The sequence below is a fragment of the Pollachius pollachius genome (assembly GCF_949987615.1).
Source record: "Pollachius pollachius genome assembly, chromosome: 13".
Taxonomy (NCBI): Eukaryota; Metazoa; Chordata; class Actinopteri; order Gadiformes; family Gadidae; genus Pollachius; species Pollachius pollachius.
This window is the reverse complement of record NC_136946.1, coordinates 1761687-1787015: the sequence shown is the minus strand read 5'-3', so window position 1 is coordinate 1787015 and position 25329 is coordinate 1761687. Positions and strand designations below refer to the sequence as shown.

Below are 25329 nucleotides of genomic sequence, written 5' to 3'. Positions count from 1 at the left end.
AGACAGACGGCCGCTCCAGAGCAGACAGACGGCCCTCCAGAACAGACAGACGGCCCTCCAGAACAGACAGACCGCCGCTCCAGAGCAGACAGACGGCCCTCCAGAGAGCAGACAGACAGCCGCTCCAGAGTAGACAGACAGCCCTCCAGAGCAGACAGACGGCCCTCCAGAGCAGACAGACGGCCGCTCCAGAGCAGACAGACGGCCGCTCCAGAGTAGACAGACGGCCCTCCAGAGCAGACAGATGGCCCTCCAGAGTAGACAGACAGACGGCCCTCCAGAGCAGACGAACAGACGGCCCTCCAGAGCAGACAGACGGCCCTCCAGAGCAGACAGACGGCCCTCCAGAGCAGGTTCCCTGATGGTTCTTTAACCGTTCCCTGATGGTTCTTTAAAGGTTCTCCGACGGTTCTTTAAAGGTTCCCTGATGGTTCTTTATAGGTTCCCTGATGGTTCTTTAACCGTTCCCTGATGGTTCTTTAACCGTTCCCTGACAGTTCTTTAAAGGTCCCCTGACGGTTCCTGATGGTTCATTAAAGGTTCTCTGATGGTTCTTTAAAGGTTCCCTGATGGTTCTTTAAAGGTTCCCTGATGGTTTTTAAAGGTTCCCTGATGGTTCTTTAAAGGTCCCCTGATGGTTCTTTAAAAGGTTCCCTGATGGTTCTTTAACCGTTCCTCTGGCAGCTCTGCCATCCTCAGGTTACCACGGTAACCTACAGGTGGTGTCCACACCTCCTCCTGCAGGTGATGATTGGGTGAATCGTTGGGTGTTTTGCATATAATAATAAAAATAATAATAATAATAATAATAAAAATTGATTTTATATAGCGCCTTTCAGGATACTCAATGTCGCTTCACAAGAGTGGGAAGTGAGGGTGAGTGCGTAGGCAAGTGAGTGAGAGTGCAAAATGCGCAAGGCGCTGGGTGGGGTCGTGGGTTAGAGGCCGTAGGCCTCAGAGAGAAGGTGTGCTTTCGTGTACTTTTTGAAAGTCTCCACGGAAGGGGCACCGCGGATGTTGGGGGGGGAGCTGGTTCCACAGAGTGGAATGCTGACAAAACCTGTATAATGAGCATGGTGGCTTTATGCTGTCTGTCTGTCTGTCTCCCTCGTATATGTCTGTCTGTCTCCTCAATGTCTGTCGCCCTCCTCACTGTATGTCTCCCTCCTCACTGCCTGTCCGTCTGTCAGCCTCATAACTGTCTGTCCCCCTCCTCACTGTCTGTCTGTCTCCCTCCTCACTGTCTGTCTCCCTCCTCACTGTCTGTCTCTCTCCCTCCTCAATATTTATCTGCCTCCTCACTGTCTGTCTGTCTCTCTCGTCATTGTCTGTCTCCTAACTGTCTGTCCCCCTCCTCACTGTCTGTCTGTCTCCCTCCTCACTGTCTGTCTCCCTCCTCACTGTCTGTCTCTCTCCCTCCTCAATATTTATCTGCCTCCTCACTGTCTGTCTGTCTCTCTCGTCATTGTCTGTCTCCTAACTGTCTGTCTGTCTCCTAACTGTCTGTCTGTCTCCTAACTGCCTTCAGACGCAGCGACTGCAGGATCCAGCCCCTCCAAACCAGTCCCCGGCACAATAAGTATCCCAGCTCTACTGGGAGCTGCCCAGTACCACCAGTCTGCTACTGGTTCTACTGGGAGCTGCCCAGTACCACCAGTCTGCTACTGGTTCTACTGGGAGCTGCCCAGTACCACCAGTCTGCTACTGGTTCTACTGGGAGCTGCCCAGTACCACCATTCTGCCACTGGTTCTACTGGGAGCTGCCCAGTACCACCAGTCTGCTACTGGTTCTACTGGGAGCTGCCCAGTACCACCATTCTGCCACTGGTTCTACTGGGAGCTGCCCAGTACCACCGCTTCTGCTGGAAGCTGCCCAGTACAACCAGAGTCATCTACAGGGAGTTTCCCAGTACAGCCTGCTACTGGTTCTCCTGGGAGATGGGGGTCAGAGTACAGCTGTTTCCTCTAATTACTAAACATTCTAACGAGAATCCGGAAGCTTCAAGCCCATTGGCTCGTGGGGTTGATCTCGTAAGGCCTGGCCCAATCACATCTCAGTGCGAGGCACTAATACAGTAACACTGCTGTGTATCTGTGCACACTTGCATGGGTTCCAGTTTGTGTTGGTATGCGTGTGTGTGTGTGTGTTGTACTGGTTTCGCCACATGACTTGCACATTGTGCTGGTTCCTGGTTGGCAGAGCTGAGCTCCCCTGGGCTCAGTTGGCAAGGAGCCCCGCACGGCCTGCCAAGCACTGCAGCTACACAGCACTAGGCTAGCTGCAGCTACACGGCCTGCCAGACTCACAGCACTGCAGCTACACGGCGCTAGGCTAGCTAGCCGCATGGCCTGCCAGACTCAGAGCACTGCAGTTACACAGCGCTAGGCTAGCTGCAGCTACACGGCCTGCCAGACTAACAGCACTGCAGCTACACAGCGCTAGGCTAGCTAGCCGCACGGCTTGCCAGTCTCACAGCACTGCAGCCCTAGGCTTACTTTTGCCTCTTTTGATAGCATTCCGTTAGCATCTCCTGCTAGCCTCTCCTGCTAGCCATATTTTAGCCTCTCCGGCTAGCCTTATGTTAGCTTCTCCGGCTAGCCTTAAGTTAGCCTCTCCGGCTAGCATTCTGTTAGTATTTCCGGCTAGCCTTATCTTAGGGGTTCGGGTTAGACCAACCCCGCCCTTGTTGGACCAACCCCCCCCCCCCCCCCCCCCCCCCAACCCCGCCCTTGTTGGACCAACCCCCCCCCCCCCCCCCCCCCCCCCACACCTGGTGGATCAGCTTGGGCCCGTCCACACCGAGCCCCGCCTAGTCCTGCTGATGCATATCCAAGATGCATCACGGGATATCGTGAGGACATGAGCATGAGCCGTACGCTTATCAAACTAAATGGTGTCTTAATAGTGTACTGCACAGGACAAAAGTGGACTAGAGCGTGAACTATCTTTTAAACTGTTCATATGAAAACCTGCCAAGTCATTATAATGCACAACTAAAGCATCCCAGCTCTGGACAGGAAATACATCAAAGCAATGAGCAGGAGCAGTGATGTATGGATCATAACATCACTACTCCTCATAACCTTTAAATACCAATACTTGAATTATGTGGAAATATTGTCTTTGAAAAAGATGAATAACTGTGTGTGTGTGTGTGTGTGTGTGTGTGTGTGTGTGTGTGTGTGTGTGTGTGTGTGTGTGTGTGTGTCTAACGTCCGTATCACAGGATTAGCAGCCTTGACGAGACAGCGATACAATAATAGCATCACATCAGACACAAGTCGGTCAACTGAATATAAAAATGTGATTCCACGCTGAGAAGGAGATGGCGCTTTGATTTGACACACTTTGGTCCCAGTCCCGGTCGGATAAGCCGGGAAGATCTGTACTCCTCGCTGCGGACTTTCCCAAACCACTCGGTACCAAACCTGGGTTTTATGAACCAGGGTTTGTACAGAGAACGTGTCCTTCAGTACGAAGAGGGACAGCTTCCAGGAACCGCAACAGAGTCAGCCAAAAAGTTGAATGAGATGCGGATTCCAACCAGATTAAAATAAAAGTTAATGTTTTTGTGTGACAAGCAGATTCACTGGCGCAATGCGTCCGGTTCCACATCTGGGAACACGCCAACACACACCGTTCCCTGAACCGGCTGGGGAAAGCCCATGAACCGGCTCTGGACAACCCCTGTACCGGCTGGGAAAAGCCCATGAACCGGCTCTGGACAGACCCTGTAGCGGCTGGGGACAGACCCTGGTCCAGCTAGGGACAGCTCCTGTAGCGGCTGTAGGCAGCCCCTGTAGCGGTAGAAAGCGCCCCGGCAGCCGCGCTGTTGTACCGCCGCAGCCCCGCAGTGCTGAGCGGCGTCACCTCAAACGACCCGGGCCGCCAGACAAGCTGCTACCTCGGATGAACCGCTGCTAGAGCACTCCCTATCCCCGTACCCACACCGGCTCATCTAGCCCCGACCCACCGGGTAGACACACTGCAAAAAACACTCCCGACACTGTGGAAAATACTGCGTGTACTGCCCTCGCCTTGCCGGGAGGCTGGCGGGCAAAACCAGCCCTCCACCCCGCCGACAGAGCCCCGTCAGGCGGGCAAACACGGCGAGGGCGGCCGGGGGGAGAGCTAATGATGTTTTAGCATCTCTCGGTAGCTTAGCCATTAGCGGTTAGCCTCGGTGGCGGGTCCATGCATTATGTTGCTTATACATTTATTATGCCATTAGCGGTTAGCCTCGGTGGCGGGTCCATGCATTATGTTGCTTATACATTTATTATGTTGCTTATACATGTACTGTTTTGCTCATACATGTATTATGCTGCTCCTACATGTATCATGTGCAGACCCCCATGCGAAAAGTTGGATACGAAAAAAAACATAACTCGTCTGACAACTATGCCCGAATACCCCCTGACCCCCGGACCAGGGCAGCCCCGGTCGGCCAGGGGTCCGCGGTACCCGGGTTAACCAACGATACCCGGGTTAGTCCACGGTACCCGGGTTAACCCACGGTACCCGGGCTACCCCACGGTACCCGGGCTACTCCACGTTATTCAGGGTATGGGGGGTATCAGAGGGTATGTGCTGGTGGGACGGCGGTCTGCATGCATCGCATCACTAATAAACTTCAGTTCAGCGGTGAGTTGGAGGATATGTCCCCGGGTGAAGAGGACATCTCCCCGGGTGAAGTAGCGCCGAGTTCCCCGCGGGTCTTACCTTGCGAGCGGCGTGTCTGCGGCGGCTCTGCGGTTAGACGGCTCCTACTCCCGGGCCAGGGTCGGTGCGGTGCGGTGCGGCGGGTACAGTACGGATCCTGGCATCGCCGACCTAAAGACAACCGGAGGAGAACCACCTCCTCTCGCTCATAGGGGGGGGGCCGACGACGAGGAACACATGATCTTTTACGTCAGCATATATTTGCATAGGATGCCAGTTTTCTCCCCCGTTTAGATGACGCGAAATGTACAGAAAAGTTGGACGGCGGCGGCGGGGCGCGAAGGCGCGCGGCGGGGCGGCGGAGGCGCGCTGCGGGGCGGCGGGGGCGCGCTGCGGGGCGGAGGAGGCGCGCTGCGGGGCGGCGGAGGCGCGTTGCGGGCGTGATGTCCTCCAGAATCCCGCTTGGCTCTCTGCGTGGTGCACACATGACCGGGGGCCCTCAACATCACCGGCGACCCCAACATGATGCATGGACCTTATCAGGGCCGAATAAAGACAGTCGGGGAATTGGAGCTCAAACATCTCCAATCTCCGCCGTGTCCCGATGCATCCAAACAGGACGCCTGCACTGTATATATATATATATATATATATATATATATATATATATATATTAATAACACATCAGCCTTGAGGACCTCTAAACCTATTTATACAAATGCTAATATATTCCGAAGATACTTGTAATGAATACTTCGTGTGTTATTGATTGACGTGACGCGCGGGTCCTCAACACACCTGTTAGATCCGTGACCCCCTCCAGGTCAGAGACCCCCGACCCGACCAGACCCCCTCAAGGGTCCTCACGAGCAGCATGAGCAGGAGGAGGAGGAGGAGAGAGGGAAGAGGAGAAAGAGGAGGGGCGCACCGCCATGGTGCCGGCTGCGGGAACCGAGCGCCCCCTGCTGGGGGTCGCAGGCATCACGTCCAGCCTCGAGTGAATAACACGATGAATAACTTTACTCTAATTTACTATACTTTAATCATTATCGATCAAGGAACATAGTGAAGTGAGGACACGTGCGGCGTCCAAAACCTCGTGACAAGTATACACAGCCTACATTCACGTATACACACACAATACAAAATACAAAATAGGCTACGATGATTTGCAGCCAAATGAAACGAATCTCCGGGCGTACAATGGGCGTGACCCCTCTACCATAACAACCAATCACAGTACACACATCCGTTACCATCCAATCAGTGAGTGGTGGAGAGGTACCGCCCAGACCCGTGCCCAGACCAGCGCCGGGAACCCGAGCCATCCACCCCCTGGGACATGAACGCAAGGCACGTCGGGATCGGATGACGGGTTCAGGGTTCACCCTCAAGACCCACACCATAGCTGGGTAATACAGTAGAGAGACAGGTCATTAAGGAGCAGGTAGGGGTTAGACAGTACAGAGACAGGTCATTAAGGAGCAGGTAGGGGTTAGACAGTACAGAGACAGGTCATTAAGGAGCAGGTAGGGGTTAGACAGTACAGTGACAGGTCATTAAGGAGCAGGTAGGGGTTAGACAGTACAGTGACAGGTCATTAAGGAGCAGGTAGGGGTTAGACAGTACAGAGAGGTCGCTAAGGAGCAGGTAGGGGTTGAACAGTACAGAGACAGGTCATTAAGGAGCAGGTAGGGGTTAGACAGTAGAGAGACAGGTCATTAAGGAGCAGGTAGGGGTTAGACAGTACAGAGACAGGACATTAAGGAGCAGGTAGGGGTTAGACAGTACAGAGACAGGTCATTAAGGAGCAGGTAGGGGTTAGACAGCACAGAGACAGGTCATTAAGGAGCAGGTAGGGGTTAGACAGTACAGAGACAGGTCATTAAGGAGCAGGTAGGGGTTAGACAGTACAGAGACAGGTCATTAAGGAGCAGGTAGGGGTTAGACAGTAGAGGTCGTTAAGGAGCAGGTAGGGGTTAGACAGTACAGAGACAGGTCATTAAGGAGCAGGTAGGGGTTAGACAGTAGAGAGACAGGTCATTAAGGAGCAGGTAGGGGTTAGACAGTACAGAGACAGGTCATTAAGGAGCAGGTAGGGGTTAGACAGGTCATTAAGGAGCAGGGAGGGGTCAGACAGTACAGAGACAGGTCATTGAGGAGCAGGTAGGGGTTAGACAGTACAGACAGGTCATTAAGGAGCAAGTAGGGGTTAGACAGTACAGACAGGTCATTAAGGAGCAGGTAGGGGTTGGACAGTACAGAGACAGGTCATTAAGGAGCAGGTAGGGGTTAGACAGTACAGAGACAGGTCATTAAGGAGCAGGTAGGGGTTAGACAGTACAGAGACTGGTCATTAAGGAGCAGGTACGGGTTAGACGGTACAGACAGGTCATTAAGGAGCAGGTAGGGGTTAGACAGTACAGAGACAGGTCATTAAGGAGCAGGTAGGGGTTAGACAGTACAGAGACAGGTCATTAAGGAGCAGGTAGGGGTTGGACAGTAGAGACATTAACACTGGACAATCAGACAGCCGGTAACACCAGAGCGAAACTTGGTTTAAAAATCTTTATTCCTTCACTTAGACAAAACAAAAGAAATAAATCGATAAAGAGTCCAACCGTAATAAATAAGTTGAAGGTTTGGCTCCTGAGCAGAGGCCCTGAGGCCCAGAGTCCCAGAGGCTCCTGAGGCCCTGAGGCCCTGAGATCCTTGGCACCGACGTTTGAACTGAAGCGCAGGTGGAGGTGAGCCCTGAGGCCCCGGCCCCCCCTCAGACCGGGCAGAGTCCTGGAGCCTGGGGCCCCGGGTCCTGGTCCCGGACCCCCCAACCCGGTCTAAAGGTTTAACCAGCTCTGGGCGGCGGGGGAGGAGGAGTCTGACCTTGAGTACGACGGCGCTGCATCACTCAACCTCTGACACATCGGCCTGTACTTCCTGTGAGGGCGGAGCCTGTCCCTGAAGGCCGTGCTGGGCCCCTCCCCCCCCCCTCAGCTCCGTGGTCGTCAGGGGCGACCAGCGGGGCAGGGGTCGGCCCCCTCGGGGTCCGGAACCAGGGTCCGGCCCCAGAGCATGGCCGGCCCTTTATTTGGCAGGTGTGGGACAGCCTGGTGTTGTGAATGAGAGCATAATTGAGCAACAGTCCATCGTGGCTCCGTGTCCACATGAGGCTGGTGTGGAAGGGAGGCCCCCCGGGGCCCCTCCCCCGGGGATCGGGGAGAGGTACCCCGGTTCCTCCACAAGGGATTTACAAACCACTCAAACATAGAAAAGTAAAAACACACACAAGGCCGTTTAGTTTAAAAGTCTCAAGTAGACGAAACCAGGTCAAGGTCAAAGGTCAAAGGTCAGAGGTCAGAGGAGGAGCCTGGACCACGGGAGGGATACATACATAGTTATATACATATATATATACACAATACATACATATGTACACATACACACATATGTATACACATGTGTGTATATACATATACACAAATGTATACATATGTTAACATATGTATACATACATACATATATACACACATTATATATGATATATATATAGATATAAATATAGATATATCTGATATAGTATGGTCTAATGTATATTAGACTAACCTATATGACATAGTATGGTCTAATGTATATTAGACTAACCTATATGTTATAGACTAACCTATATGATATAGTATCGTCTAATGTATATTAGACTAACTTATATGATAGTTTAACCTATATGATATAGTATGGTCTAATGTATATTAGACTAACCTATATGACATAGTATGGTCTAATGCATATCAGACTAACCTATATGATACAGTACGGTCTAATGAATATGATTTATTAGACCATCTTCCCTTGAGAGCATGTTATCCTCAGTTCTTTGTATAAACTTAAAACCCCTGATTTTGGCAGTTAACGTGTAGCCAGAAAAAGCTGCAGTGACTTCCTGTTGAGAAGCGCAGTGACTTCCTGTTGTGAAGCACAGTGACTTCCTGTTGAGAAGCGCAGTGACTTCCTGTTGAGAAGCGCAGTGACTTCCTGTTGAGAAGCGCAGTGACTTCCTGTTGAGAAGCGCAGTGACTTCCTGTTGAGAAGCGCAGTGACTTCCTGTTGTGAAGCGCAGTGACTTCCTGTTGGGAAGCGCAGTGACTTCCTGTTGTGAAGCGCAGTGACTTCCTGTTGTGAAGCGCAGTGACTTCCTGTGGGGGTTCCCCTGACAACTTTTTCCCCTGAATGTTTGTAATCCAAAAACGCTGTGATTTTAACCACCCCCCGCCCCCCCCCCCACCACCATCATCATCATCATCATCACGTCTCCTCCTGCTTCTCAGGGGGCTGTGATTGGCTGACTGCTTCACAATCCCCCGCCCCCTTCTCTTCTTCTATTGGTTCTGCTGCTCCTTTCTGTTCTTCTATTGGTTCTGCTGCTCCTTTCTCTTCTTCTATTGGTTCTGCTGCTCCTTTCTCTTCTTCTATTGGTTCTGCTGCTCCTTTCTCTTCTTCCATCGGTGCTGCTGCATCCTGCTCCTTCTCTTCCTCCACCTGCTCTTCCCCCCGTTGCGCCTCCTTTTCCTCCACCTTCTCCCCCCGTCCCTCCTCCTCCTCCTCCTCCCGCTGCTCTTCCATTCCCTCCTCCTCCTCCTCCCCCCCCCCCCCGGCCCCCTTCCTGCTCCTCCTCCTCCTCTCCCTCCTCCTCCTCCTCCTCCTCATCCTCCTCCTCCTCCTCCTCCTCCTCCTCCTGGGCTCCCAGCTCCATGTCCTGGTCCTTGCCCTGCGGCTGTGTCTCGGGGGCGGGGCTGAAGGGCGCGAGGCCCTGGTGGACGCGACGCCCAGCCTCAGCGAACCAATCGCGGACCGCCTGGTAGCCCAGCGACGAGCGGCTCGCCAGCTCGTCCAGCTGCTGCTCCTCCAGGCCGCCGTACAGCAGGTAGTGGTCCCGCAGGACCGCCTCGCCCAGCTGGACACACACACGGCCACACGAGACACACACACGGACACACGGAGACACAGACACACACACACAGACATGGACACACGGACACACACACAAGGACACACACACACGGACACACACACACAGACATGGACACACGGACACACACACACAGACATGGACACACGGACACACACACACAGACACACGGACATCTTAACTTCTTGTGATGGTATTGGCGTGGTGATGTGTCATTATAATGGTGATGGGGTTGTTGCCATGGTGATGCTGATGTTACTGTAGTGATGATGTTATCATAGTGATGTTACTATAGTGATAGTGTAACTATAGTGATGGTGGTGTTGCCATACTGATAGTGTTACTATAGTGATAGTGTAACTATAGTGACGGTGGTGTTGCCATACTGATAGTGTTACTATAGTGATAGTGTAACTATAGTGATGGTGGTGTTGCCATACTGATAGTGTTACTATAGTGATGATGTAACTATAGTGATGGTGGTGTTGCAATACTGATAGTGTTACTATAGTGACGGTGGTGTTGCCATACTGATAGTGTTACTATAGTGATAGTGTAACTATAGTGATGGTGGTGTTGCCATACTGATAGTGTTACTATAGTGATGATGTAACTATAGTGATGGTGGTGTTGCCATACTGATAGTGTTACTATAGTGACGGTGGTGTTGCCATACTGATAGTGTTACTATAGTGATAGTGTAACTATAGTGATGGTGGTCTTGCCATACTGATAGTGTTACTATAGTGATGGTGTTACTATAGTGATGGTGGTGTTGCCATACTGATAGTGTTACTATAGGGATAGTACTACTATAGTGGTGATTTTACCATGGTGATATTGATGTTACCAGTGATAGTGTTACAATAGTGATGATGTTACCATAGTAGTTGTGGTGTTACCTTAGTAACAGTGTTACTATAGTGATGGTGTTACTGTAGTGATGGTGATCTAACTATAGTGTTGGTGTTATTACTTTATTGATACTAGGGCTGTAACGATACACCAACTCACGATTCGGTTTGTATCACGATTTCTGACCCACGGTTCGATTCATCCCACGATTTTTTAAAATTTAAAAAGCATTTTATTTAAACACTTACATAACAATTAACTTAATGTAACATTTAATAACAAATAATTTGGAACATTGAACAGATTTGAACAGAAAGAAGTAGGCCTATAGCAAAATTTATAAATGAATAAAAACATGGTACATCTGATTTTCAATAACGAGGCATAGTGTTACGAGTAGCGTATGTGTGTGCGCGAGAATGGCAGTGTGCGTGTGTGTGTGTGTGTGTGTGTGTGTGAGTGACGTCAGCGAGTGAGTGGACGAGCGAGGAGAGAGAGCGGTAGTATGTGTGTGTGTGTGTCTAGTGAAGAAACCCGTAGAATAAAGTAGCCAGTCTGTCAATAATCTGTGGCCGCTTCATTCCGACCTATAAGCAGACCAACTGCCGGTCAAAGCAGACAAAACACTAGAGACAGGGATCACGCTATTTTTGCGCGCTTGGCCCACTCTGGATAAATGTCGATCATATTGCATGAGGACTTTGCAGGCTGTGGAGAAATGCAATCCTCCGTAGCCACGGAGCGCTGTCATCACAGAGAGGGCATCTCGTCGCAGACTTACGGCATCGATAAGAGGAGCGGTGTCAGCAGACTTTTATTTAGACAGATTATTAGCAAATTCGGACAATTTGACCGGAGAGTTAGACAGGGCGTGTCGCGCTTCTGCTTTCTCCCACCGCGAGACAGGTTCGTGGCTTTGAGTGTCGCGATTTCGGTTTCGATATGCATATCGTTACAGCCCTAATTGATACTATAGTGATGGTGTTACTATAGTGATGGTGATGTAACTATATTGATGGTGTAACCATAGTGATGGTGTTACTATAGTGATGGTGTTACTATTGCGATTGTTTTGGTATAGTGAGGTGGAGTTACTATAGTGAGGCTATAACTGAAGTGATGGTTGCCATGGTGATGGTGGTGGTCCAGACCTTGACGGGGGGGGGCCTGGGTTGGGGCGAGCGTCTGCAGGGGTAGGGGCGGCGGGTTCTACGGGACCAACCCCGGAACCGCTTCCGAGACTTCTTCTGGGTCTTCACTGGACCCCCATTCAGAGCCTCCTCCACCTTCAACACGTTACAGAACATGACTTAGAGCTCTATCATACACACATGTTAGAGCTCTATGAAATACTCATGTTAGAGCTCTATGATATACTCATGTTACAGGACATGACTTAGAGCTCTATGATATACACATGTTAGAGCTCTATGATATACTCATGTTACAGGACATGACTTAGAGCTCTATGATATACACATGTTAGAGCTCTATGATATACACATGTTAGAGCTCTATGATATACTCATGTTACTGGACATGACTTAGAGCTCTATGATATACACATGTTAGAGCTCTATGATATACTCATGTTACAGGACATGACTTAGAGCTCTATGATATACACATGTTAGAGCTCTATGATATACTCATGTTACAGGACATGACTTAGAGCTCTGATATACACATGTTAGAGCTCTATGATATGCTCATGTTACTGGACATGACTTACAGCTCTATGATATACACATGTTAGAGCTCTATGATATACTCATGTTACAGGACATGACTTAGAGCTCTATGATATACACATGTTAGAGCTCTATGATATGCTCATGTTACAGGACATGACTTAGAGCTCTATGATATACACATGTTAGAGCTCTATGATATACTCATGTTACAGGACATGATTTAGAGCTCTATGATATACACATGTTAGAGCTCTATGATATACTCATGTTACAGGACATGACTTAGAGCTCTATGATATACACATGTTAGAGCTCTATGATATACTCATGTTACAGGACATGACTTAGAGCTCTATGATATACACATGTTAGAGCTCTATGATATACTCATGTTACAGGACATGACTTAGAGCTCTATGATATACACATGTTAGTGCTCTATCATATACTCATGGTACAGGACATTACCTAGTGCTCTATGATATGCAGGTGTGTAATAAGCCTGCTCCAGGTGTATCTAGCCTGCTCCAGGTGTATCTAGCCTGCTCCAGGTGTGTCTAGTTTTGATCAGAGTGGTCTTCAAACTCCATCCCAGAACACATCTTCCTCCTCTCCACTTCTCCAGTATTAGGGAGTGGCAGAGTGGACGAGAGAGTTTCCTAACTCAAACTGTGTTCAGTCTACAAGATAAGAAATAACCTGGCACCCAAGTACCTGTGACATTACTTTTCTAAAATGAGTGGCACACACAATTACTCCACCAGGGGGAGTTCCACTGATTTAAGGCCCTGCCGTTTTAAGAGCTGTATGGGAAAGTACTCTTTCCTATACTCGGCAGCTGTCTTGTGGAATAGCCTACCTTTAAACCTTAAATTGTTGAGCTCCTCCTACTTTCATTTTAACTCTTCAATAAAAAAATGGTTATCTAACTCATATACAAAATCAAAAGATCCCTGAAGTACTAGGAACATTGAACTGCATTGTGTGTCTGCTTGTATGTCTGGGAACTTATCCCTTCTTTAATTTATTTTATTCCCGTTTTTTCCTCAACGTTATAGTCCATGTGCTGTGTGTTTGTCCTCCATGTTTTAGTCCATGTGTTGTTTCTCCCTTTCCATCTAAAGGAACACAATGGAAACAAGCCTTTGGGCTTTATCGTGTTTTTAATCCTTTTGAACACTTCTGTTTATTGTTGTTCAATAAAGTTTTCAATCAATCAATCAAAGCCTGCTCCAGGTGTATCTAGCCTTCTCCAGGTGTATCTAGCCTGCTCCAGGTGTATCTAGCCTTCTCCAGGTGTATCTAGCCTGCTCCAGGTGTATCTAGCCTGCTCCAGGTGTATCTAGCCTGCTCCAGGTGTATCTAGCCTGCTCCAGGTGTATCTAGCCTGCTCCAGGTGTATCTAGCCTGCTCCAGGAGTGTCTAGCCTGCTCCAGGTGTATCTAGCCTGCTCCAGGTGTGTCTAGCCTGCTCCAGGTGTGTCTAGCCTGCTCCAGGTGTATCCAGCCTGCTGTAATGCGGTGTAATGCGTTACCTTTCCGCTCTGGTACAGGTAGAACCACTTCAGGTTGCTGTTCTTCCAGGCGTAGCGCGTGTCTCCGAACCAGTTGACGATGTAGCTCCGCGGCAGGCCGCTCTCCGTCGCCATGGCGTCGTAGTCCTCCGTGGTTGGCCACTGCGAGCGCACGAACGCCGTCTTCAGGATGTGCAGCTGCTCCGGGGTCTTCTTCAGCACCTTCCTGGCGGCGGGGGGCGTGGCCCTGCCGGAGGAGGAGGCCCCGGGCGGGGGGCCCTCGGGGTCGGCGTCGGGCTCCAGGGCCTTGCGGCGCTCCGTGAACCAGGCGTCCACCTCGCGCCGCGTCAGCTTGGTGTGCGCCCGCAGGCGGCTCAGCTCCTCGTCCGACGGCGTGCGCGAGGTCAGGAAGCTGGCCTCCAGCGCCAGCCGCTGCTCCGCCGTCTTCTCCTTGAAGCGCTGCGGCGTGAAGTCGGGGAAGGCGTGGCGGAACTTGACGCGCGGGTCGCTGGCCGCCGGGCCGGAGGCGGGCGATCCGTCGCTGGCGTCGTCGCTCGAGTCGATGACGATGGTCACCGCGGGGACGCCGCCGCCCACCGCCGCCGCCGCCCGGGCGCCCCCGCTGCCCGCCCCGCCCTCGCCGGGCGCGGGCTCCCCGGGGGGGGCGTCGGGGGGCGGGGCCTCGCCCGGCGCCGCCCCCTGGTGCTCCTTGGCGTTGCGCTGGTTGTAGCGAGTGTCGCTGAACCACTTCTTGATGGCGCGCTTGGTGAGGCCCGTGACGCGCATCAGCCGCGCGATCTCCGCCTCCGTGGCGAACTGCCGGCGGCCGTAGCTGGCCTTCAGCTCCGCCAGCTGCTCCTTGGACTTCTTGGGCTTGGCCCCCAGGGGGTCTGCCCCGGGGCCCGGGGGCCCGCCCAGCGGGGAGGCCTGCCTCTTGGGCTCGGCGGGGGCGTCGGCGGCCGGGGGCTGCTGGGCCACGGCGAGGGTGATGGGGGCCTGGGTGAGCAGCAGCCCGGGGGGGCCCACCAGCTGGCAGGTCTGGAACAGCGACTGCAGCCCATTGGCCGCCGGGATCACCGTGATGGTCTGGGGCCCCGCCCCCTGCACCGTGCCGTTGAACTTCTTCCTCCGCGCCTCCTCCACCTGACGAGGAGCAGGAGGTCAGCACACGCCTCCAGCTAGTGCTCTAACCAGGGCTCTAACTAGTGGTCTAACTAGTGGTCTTACAAGTGCTCTAACCAGTGCTCTAACCAGGGCTCTAACTAGTGCTCTAACCAGTGCTCTAACCAGTGCTCTAACCAGTGCTCTAACCAGTGCTCTAACTAGTGCTCTAACCAGGGCTCTAACCAGTGCTCTAACCAGGGCTCTAACTAGTGCTCTAACCAGGGCTCTAACCAGGGCTCTAACCAGGGCTCTAACTAGTGCTCTAACCAGTGCTCTAACCAGGGCTCTAACTAGTGCTCTAACCAGTGCTCTAACCAGGGCTCTGACCAGTGCTCTAACCAGTGCTCTAACCAGTGCTCTAACCAGTGCTCTAACCAGTGCTCTAACTAGTGGTCTAACTAGTGGTCTTACGAGGGCTCTAACCAGTGCTCTAACGAGGGCTCTTACAAGTGCTCTAACCAGTGCTCTAACCAGTGCTCTAACCAGTGCTCTAACCAGTGCTCTAACCAGTGCTCTAACTAGTGCTTTAACCAGCGGGGGGCTCACCTCCTCGGGGGTCCAGCTCACTCCGTGCTTGAGGCGCTGGGCGGAGAACCAGACCTTGATCTGCTCCTCGCTGAACCGGGTCTGGGAGGACAGACCCACGATCTCACACACACTAGGGTAGGGGAACCTGAAACACACACACACACACAAGACCATCAACACACACACACGACCAAGCGTGTGGTGTGTAGAAGTCATAGCCTAGCCGTGGTAGCCTAGTCTGCCTGTGTAGCCTAGCTGTGGTAGACTATCCTATCTGGGGTAGCCTAGCTGTGGTAGCCAAACCTACCTGCGGTAGACTAGCCTAGCTGGGGTAGCCTAGCTGTGGTAGACTATCCTAGCTGTGGTAGCCTAGCTGCGGTATCCTAGCCGCGGTAGCCTAGCCGTGGTATCCTAGCCGCTGTATCCTAGCCGCTGTAGCCTAGCTGTGGTAGCCTAGCCGCGGTAGCCTAGCCGCTGTAGCCTAGTCGCGGTAGACTGGCTGCTGTAGCCTAGCCGCGTTAGCCTAGCCGCGTTAGCCTAGCCATGGCAGCCTAGCCGCGTTAGCCTAGCCATGGCAACCTAGCCGCGTTAGCCTAGCCGCGTTAGCCTAGCCGCGGTATCCTAGCTGCGGTAGCCTAGCCATGGTAGCCTGGCCGTGGTAGCCTAGCCGCGGCAGCCTAGCCGCGGCTAGGCTACCGCGGCAGCCTAGCCGCGGCAGCCTAGCGGCGGTAACTCACCTGTTGTAGGCGCTGAGCAGCAGCACGTTGTTGTCCATGCTGGCGTTGTAGGTGGGGATGCTGCTGAGGGGGATGAGCAGCTGGCTGTGCCCCGCCCCCCCGCCGGCCCCCTGCTGGCTCTGCAGGGCGGACAGCACCTGGGCCAGGGTCCCCGGGGGCAGCACCCCGCCCCCCACGCCCGCCTTGATCTGCAGCACGCCGCCCAGCCCGTGCTGCAGCTGCAGGGGCGTGGCCGTCACCAGGCGGGCCGGAGGGGGGGCCGGAGGGGGGGCCGGGGAGAGGCACGGGGGCTCCATGTTCTCCCTGTCCTCCTCCTCCTCCTCCTCTTCCTCCTCCTCCTCCTCCTCCTCCTCCTCCTCCCCCTCGTCGCTCTCCACCTTGATGACGTCGTCGGCCGGCCGGGCGGCGGGGAACTTCTTGGGCGCCTGGCGGCGGCGGTGCGCCCGCATGATGGGCGTCTTGCTGAGGGCGATGCTGCCGCGGCATGCCCCGCCCCCTCCGGCCCCGTGCCCCGCCCCCTCCGGCCCCGCCCCCTCTGGCCCCGCCCCCGGGGCGCTCTGCTGGAACACGGTGTGGTTGTGGCGGCGCAGCATGCTCCTTCTGAAGCGCTCCTCCCCGGGGTGCTGCCGCGCGTTGTGCTCCAGGAGGGCGTCGTACCTGGGGGGGGGGCAGAGTCAGCACCTGGAGACAGCTTAGCCCCAGCTTAGCCCCCGCCTAGCCCCAGCTTAGCCCCAGTTTAGCCCCCACCTAGCACCAGCCTAACCCTCTAGCTGTTCCGATACCAGTATCAGAATGTCCTGATACTGTATATCAGGACATTCAGGACAGTGCATTGGCGAGTACGCACGTCTATGCTCCGATCCGAAACCGATACTAGCTCATTTACTACACAGAGAACATCAAACACTATGGTGTCATGCTGTTCGTTAACGGTCGGAGGTGGGAAGTCGGAATTGGAAACGCGTCATCTCCGACCTACGTGCGATCGAGCTGCCAAGTCGGAAAAACATGGACGCTCACGCTTAACTACAAGAATACAAATGTCTTATCATAATTATAGATTATAAATGTAAATGATCTAGTTCTGAAAATGCTGTCTTCATAAGAGAACCCTTCAATAAGAACAACTGCTGTAAGTAATTACGATGCCACAGACCGCCGATATTTAGGTTCAGGGGGGAGTGTCGTGGGACAGAGCGTACCTCTCGGTGTGGAAGGACTGAGTGTCGTGGGACAGAGCGTACCTCTCGGTGTGGAAGGACTGAGTGTCGTGGGACAGAGCGTACCTCTTGGGGTGAAGGACTGAGTGTCGTGGGACAGAGCGTACCTCTTGGGGTGAAGGACTGAGTGTCGTGGGACAGAGCGTACCTCTTGGGGTGAAGGACTGAGTGTCGTGGGACAGAGCGTACCTCTCGGTGTGGAAGGACTGAGTGTCGTGGGACAGAGCGTACCTCTCGGTGTGGAAGGACTGAGTGTCGTGGGACAGAGCGTACCTCTCGGTGTGGAAGGACTGAGTGTCGTGGGACAGAGCGTACCTCTCGGTGTGGAAGGACTGAGTGTCGTGGGACAGAGCGTACCTCTTGGGGTGAAGGACTGAGTGTCATGGGACAGAGCGTACCTCTTGGGGTGAAGGACTGAGTGTCGTGGGACAGAGCGTACCTCTCGGTGTGGAAGGACTGAGTGTCGTGGGACAGAGCGTACCTCTCGGTGTGGAAGGACTGAGTGTCGTGGGACAAAGCGTACCTCTCGGTGTGGAAGGACTGAGTGTCGTGGGACAGAGCGTACCTCTCGGTGTGGAAGGACTGAGTGTCGTGGGACAGAGCGTACCTCTCGGTGTGGAAGGACTGAGTGTCGTGGGACAGAGCGTACCTCTCGGTGTGGAAGGACTGAGTGTCGTGGGACCGAGCGTACCTCTCGGTGTGGAAGGACTGAGTGTCGTGGGACAGAGCGTACCTCTCGGTGTGGAAGGACTGAGTGTCGTGGGACCGAGCGTACCTCTCGGTGTGGAAGGACTGAGTGTCGTGGGACAGAGCGTACCTCTCGGTGTGGAAGGACTGAGTGTCGTGGGACCGAGCGTACCTCTCGGTGTGGAAGGACTGAGTGTCGTGGGACAGAGCGTACCTCTTGGTGTGGAAGGACTGAGTGTCATGTCGTGGGACAGAGCGTACCTCTTGGGGTGAAGGACTGAGTGTCGTGGGACAGAGCGTACCTCTCGGTGTGGAAGGACTGAGTGTCGTGGGACAGAGCGTACCTCTTGGTGTGGAAGGACTGAGTGTCGTGGGACAGAGCGTACCTCTTGGTGTGGAAGTCACAGTCCAGGCAGACGTAGGAGGCGTTCAGCACAACCTGGGGGTGCTGCTGGTCCACGTGCTGGGTGAACTGCTTCACCTCCGACGTCCGGAAGGGGCAGTACTTGCACTCGAACCCACCCTCCGCCGGGTCCAGGTCGGGCTCCATCACCTCGCCGGCCCCCAGCTCCTCCTCCAGCTCCTCCTCCTCTCCCACCAGCTCCTCCTCCTCCTCCTCCTGCATCTCCTGGTCTGACTCCTCCGCCACCACCTCCTGCGGAGCTCGCATGCAGGGCGTGGTCGACTTCCTCCTGCTCGCCATGGTGGATGGGGGGGTGGGGGGAGGGGGTTGGGCGCAGCGGTCTGTGGGAGGAGCCACCGGGTGGTTCAAATGTAATCCATACCATAATAGTATATGCTACACGTGAACCTGCTAAGGTGGCGCATTTGATTGGTTCGCTATCTCGGGATATGTCAAACTCTGGATATTGTTTACATCGCGTGACGGCCGTCTCGCCACACTAATAAAAACAAATAAATCCAGGCAAAAAGTGTTATCTTGTTTATTTTGAGAATGTTCACGTCACGTGTAGTATACCAAAACAATCATTTACCTCAGGCCTTACCTCTGTGAATAGTGGGGAATAGCCCCCTCCCCTTCGGCAAATCATCGTTAAATATCAGACACAAAGTGACCAACGGCGACTAAACCACATCTTCACCTCCTTAATAAACGTCAATAAAGTAAACCTACTTTATGAAACTGACTGATAACAAATTCCTTTATTTACGGCAGACGTTCGCTTTTATAATCGTCAAATTAAGAAAAGTAAAGTTAAAAGGTAAAGACGCATGCAACGTTATTACCATAGCAACACTGGTTCCTAAGCAACGCTGGCTGCTAAAGCATTTCTGGGACCGCTCTCGAACCCCTCGAGGACTCCTCTGGGACCCACTAACAGTCCCCCACTAACAGTCCCCCACTAACAGTCCCCCACTAACAGTCCCACACTAACAGTCCCCCACTAACAGTCCCCCACTAACAGTCCCCCACTAACAGTCCCTCACTAACAGTCCCACACTAACAGTCCCCCACTAACAGCCCCCCCACTAACAGTCCCACACTAACAGTCCCCCCACTAACAGTCCCACACTAACAGTCCCACACTAACAGCCCCCCCACTAACAGTCCCTGACTAACAGTCCCCCCACTAACAGTCCCACACTAACAGTCCCACACTAACAGCCCCCACACTAACAGTCCCCCACTAACAGTCCCCCACTAACAGTCCCCCACTAACAGTCCCTCACTAACAGCCCCCCCACTAACAGTCCCCCCACTAACAGTCCCCCACTAACAGCCCCCACACTAACAGTCCCCCACTAACAGTCCCCCACTAACAGTCCCACTAACAGTCCCACTAACAGTCCCCCACTAACAGTCCCCCACTAACAGTCCCCCCACTAACAGCCCCCCCAGTAACAGTCCCCCCACTAACAGTCCCCCACTAACAGTGCCCACTAACAGTCCCCCACTAACAGTCCCACACTAACAGTCCCCCCACTAACAGTCCCCCACTAACAGTCCCCCACTAACAGTCCCCCCACTAACAGTCCCCCACTAACAGTCCCCCAATAACAGTCCCACACTAACAGTCCCCCACTAACAGTCACCCCACTAACAGTCCCCCCACTAACAGTCCCCCACTAACAGCCCCCCCAGTAACAGTCCCCCCACTAACAGTCCCCCACTAACAGTCCCCCACTAACAGTCCCCCACTAACAGTCCCCCACTAACAGTCCCCCCACTAACAGTCCCCCACTAACAGTCCCCCAATAACAGTCCCACACTAACAGTCCCCCACTAACAGTCCCCCACTAACAGCCCCCCCACTAACAGTCCCCCCACTAACAGTCCCCCACTAACAGTCCCCCCACTAACAGTCCCCCCACTAACAGTCCCCCACTAACAGCCCCCCCACTAACAGTCCCCCCACTAACAGTCCCCCACTAACAGCCCCCCCACTAACAGCCCCCCCACTAACAGTCCCCCCACTAACAGTCCCCCACTAACAGTCCCACACTAACAGTCCCCCCACTAACAGTCCCCCACTAACAGTCCCCCCACTAACAGTCCCCCACTAACAGCCCCCCCAGTAACAGTCCCCCCACTAACAGTCCCCCACTAACAGTCCCCCACTAACAGTCCCCCACTAACAGTCCCACACTAACAGTCCCACACTAACAGTCCCCCCAGTAACAGTCCCCCACTAACAGTCCCCCACTAACAGTCCCCCCACTAACAGTCCCACACTAACAGTCCCCCCAGTAACAGTCCCCCACTAACAGTCCCCCCACTAACAGCCCCCCCAGTAACAGTCCCCCCACTAACAGCCCCCCACTAACAGTCCCACACTAACAGTCCCCCACTAACAGTCCCCCACTAACAGTCCCCCACTAACAGTCCCCCCACTAACAGTCCCCCACTAACAGTCCCCCACTAACAGTCCCCCACTAACAGTCCCCCCACTAACAGTCCCCCACTAACAGTCCCCCACTAACAGTCCCCCACTAACAGTCCCCCACTAACAGTCCCCCACTAACAGTCCCACACTAACAGTCCCCCCACTAACAGTCCCCCACTAACAGTCCCACACTAACAGTCCCCCACTAACAGTCCCCCACTAACAGTCCCCCCACTAACAGTCCCCCACTAACAGTCCCTCACTAACAGTCCCCCCAGTAACAGTCCCCCACTAACAGTCCCCCACTAACAGTCCCTGACTAACAGTCCCCCCACTAACAGTCCCCCACTAACAGTCCCCCACTAACAGCCCCCCCACTAACAGTCCCCCACTAACAGTCCCCCACTAACAGTCCCCCACTAACAGTCCCCCCACTAACAGTCCCCCACTAACAGTCCCCCACTAACAGTCCCCCCACTAACAGCCCCCCACTAACAGCCCCCCCACTAACAGTCCCCCCACTAACAGTCCCCCACTAACAGTCCCTGACTAACAGTCCCCCCACTAACAGTCCCCCCACTAACAGTCCCCCAGTAACAGACCCCCGACTAACAGTCCCCCCAATAACAGTCCCCCACTAACAGTCCCCCACTAACAGTCCCCCACTAACAGTCCCCCACTAACAGTCCCACACTAACAGTCCCCCACTAACAGTCCCACACTAACAGTCCCCCCACTAACAGTCCCACACTAACAGTCCCTGACTAACAGTCCCCCACTAACAGTCCCACACTAACAGTCCCACACTAACAGTCCCCCACTAACAGTCCCCCACTAACAGTCCCCCCACTAACAGTCCCCCACTAACAGTCCCCCACTAACAGTCCCCCACTAACAGTCCCACACTAACAGTCCCCCACTAACAGTCCCTCACTAACAGTCCCCCCACTAACAGTCCCCCACTAACAGTCCCCCACTAACAGTCCCACACTAACAGCCCCCCAGTAACAGTCCCCCCAGTAACAGTCCCCCCAGTAACAGTCCCCCCAGTAACAGACCCCCAACTAACAGTCCCCCACTAACAGTCCCTCACTAACAGCCCCCCACTAACAGTCCCACACTAACAGTCCCCCCACTAACAGTCCCCCCAGTAACAGTCCCCCACTAACAGTCCCCCACTAACAGCCCCCCCACTAACAGTCCCACACTAACAGTCCCCCCACTAACAGTCCCACACTAACAGTCCCACACTAACAGTCCCCCACTAACAGTCCCACACTAACAGTCCCCCACTAACAGTCCCCCACTAACAGTCCCTCACTAACAGTCCCCCCACTAACAGTCCCACACTAACAGTCCCCCACTAACAGTCCCCCACTAACAGTCCCCCACTAACAGTCCCCCACTAACAGTCCCCCCACTAACAGTCCCACACTAACAGTCCCCCACTAACAGTGCCCACTAACAGTCCCACACTAACAGTCCCCCCACTAACAGTCCCACACTAACAGTCCCCCACTAACAGTCCCACACTAACAGTCCCACACTAACAGTCCCCCCACTAACAGTCCCCCCACTAACAGTCCCACACTAACAGTCCCCCCACTAACAGTCCCACACTAACAGTCCCCCACTAACAGCCCCCCCAGTAACAGTCCCCCCACTAACAGTCCCACACTAACAGTCCCCCACTAACAGTCCCCTCACTAACAGTCCCCTCACTAACAGTCCCCCACTAACAGTCCCCCCACTAACAGTCCCCTCACTAACAGTCCCCCACTAACAGTCCCCTCACTAACAGTCCCCTCACTAACAGTCCCCCACTAACAGTCCCCCCACTAACAGTCCCCCACTAACAGTCCCACACTAACAGTCCCCCCACTAACAGTCCCTGACTAACAGTCCCCCACTAACAGTCCCACACTAACAGTCCCCCACCAACAGTCCCCCACTAACAGTCCCCCACTAACAGTCCCCCCACTAACAGTCCCACACTAACAGTCCCCCCACTAACAGTCCCCCACTAACAGTCCCCCCACTAACAGTCCCCCACTAACAGTCCCACACTAACAGTCCCCCCACTAACAGTCCCTGACTAACAGTCCCCCACTAACAGTCCCACACTAACAGTCCCCCACTAACAGTCCCCCACTAACAGTCCCCCCAATAACAGTCCCCCACTAACAGTCCCCCACTAACAGTCCCACACTAACAGTCCCACACTAACAGTCCCCCCACTAACAGTCCCACACTAACAGTCCCACACTAACAGTCCCCCCACTAACAGTCCCACACTAACAGTCCCTGACTAACAGTCCCCCACTAACAGTCCCACACTAACAGTCCCACACTAACAGTCCCACACTAACAGTCCCCCCACTAACAGTCCCCCACTAACAGTCCCCCAATAACAGTCCCCCACTAACAGTCCCACACTAACAGTCCCCCACTAACAGTCCCCCACTAACAGTCCCTCACTAACAGTACCCCCACTAACAGTCCCCCACTAACAGTCCCCCACTAACAGTCCCACACTAACAGCCCCCCAGTAACAGTCCCCCCAGTAACAGTCCCCCCAGTAACAGTCCCCCCAGTAACAGACCCCCAACTAACAGTCCCCCACTAACAGTCCCTCACTAACAGTCCCACACTAACAGTCCCACACTAACAGTCCCCCCACTAACAGTCCCACACTAACAGTCCCCCCAGTAACAGTCCCCCACTAACAGTCCCCTACTAACAGCCCCCCCACTAACAGTCCCACACTAACAGTCCCCCCACTAACAGTCCCACACTAACAGTCCCACACTAACAGTCCCCCACTAACAGTCCCCCACTAACAGTCCCCCACTAACAGTCCCTCACTAACAGTCCCCCCACTAACAGTCCCACACTAACAGTCCCCCACTAACAGTCCCCCACTAACAGTCCCCCACTAACAGTCCCCCACTAACAGTCCCCCCACTAACAGTCCCACACTAACAGTCCCCCACTAACAGTGCCCACTAACAGTCCCCCCACTAACAGTCCCCCACTAACAGTCCCACACTAACAGTCCCCCCACTAACAGTCCCCCACTAACAGTCCCCCCACTAACAGTCCCCCCACTAACAGTCCCACACTAACAGTCCCCCACTAACAGCCCCCCCAGTAACAGTCCCCCCACTAACAGTCCCACACTAACAGTCCCCCACTAACAGTCCCCCCACTAACAGTCCCCTCACTAACAGTCCCCCACTAACAGTCCCCTCACTAACAGTCCCCTCACTAACAGTCCCCCACTAACAGTCCCCCCACTAACAGTCCCCCACTAACAGTCCCACACTAACAGTCCCCCCACTAACAGTCCCTGACTAACAGTCCCCCACTAACAGTCCCACACTAACAGTCCCCCACTAACAGTCCCCCACTAACAGTCCCCCCACTAACAGTCCCACACTAACAGTCCCCCCACTAACAGTCCCCCACTAACAGTCCCCCACTAACAGTCCCCCCGCTAACAGTCCCCCACTAACAGTCCCACACTAACAGTCCCCCCACTAACAGTCCCTGACTAACAGTCCCCCACTAACAGTCCCCCACTAACAGTCCCCCCACTAACAGTCCCCCCACTAACAGTCCCCCCACTAACAGCCCCCCCACTAACAGTGCCCACTAACAGTCCCCACCACCCCGGACACACAAACTCCATCCGGCTGTTGAACAGCTAACGGTAATGTTACCTTCCGTGGATGCGGCCTGGACGTGTCTCCCGGCGGGCTCAGAGCTCCTCTGCCGCTCCTCTCAGCCACCAGCGGAACGCGGAGCTCCCTCGCAGCTCAGACGGCGGTTCCTCCGGGCACCTCGCAGCGGGTCTGCGGCGGGCTAGCCGCGGTAGCCGTGTAGCATCCCGCTGCTGCTGATGCGCAGTCTTCCGCCTTCAGCGCGTCCCCGCACGGCGAGGCCGGGCGTCGGCCCGCGCGAACAACCGGGAAACGCGCGTCTCCGCGTCGCCTGGCCGCCGGCTCGCCGCTCAGCGACTCCTCAGCGCGGCAACTCGTGTTCAGTGGGTCGGGGAAGCGGACAGAGAGCGGACCTGCAGGGCCAGACGAGCAGCGACCATGGCGTGTTACCTACGGCGAGTTAGTAAACTACGCCAAGCGACTTCCGGTTGACTCTATGTTCTCTTCAGAATAAGAGTACCAACAAATTCTTATTCACCAAATACGATATTGTTTTATTATTAGTCTCTAATCCGAGATTTTCATTTAATTTAATTCCATTGTCTATGATATTATTACCATTAGAGTACTTTTCCATTAGAACTAATAAAGTCAAGTAGAAAAACTATCGAGAATGTCGTTGGAATCCAAAAGGTATACAGGGACAGCGCCGTCTCCGGCCAACCCTGGATATTACAGAGGGACAGTGCCGCCTCTGGCCGACTCTGGGTACTGAACCGGGACAGCGCTACCTCTGG

General features: G+C 54.0%; 1 protein-coding gene across 1 annotated transcript; it reads right to left on the bottom strand.

The window, feature by feature from the left end:
• Positions 1 to 7217: 7217 nt before the first annotated feature.
• Positions 7218 to 24972, bottom strand: LOC307084643 (zinc fingers and homeoboxes protein 1-like). Its single transcript, XM_079749109.1, is given in 8 exon segments — positions 7218 to 9293; positions 9295 to 9611; positions 11633 to 11767; positions 13710 to 14831; positions 15399 to 15525; positions 16118 to 16774; positions 18411 to 18768; positions 24593 to 24972. Coding segments are annotated over 7 exon segments (3006 nt in total). The 5' UTR covers positions 18728 to 18768; positions 24593 to 24972; the 3' UTR covers positions 7218 to 8962.
• Between the last annotated feature and the right edge of the window lie 357 nt (positions 24973 to 25329).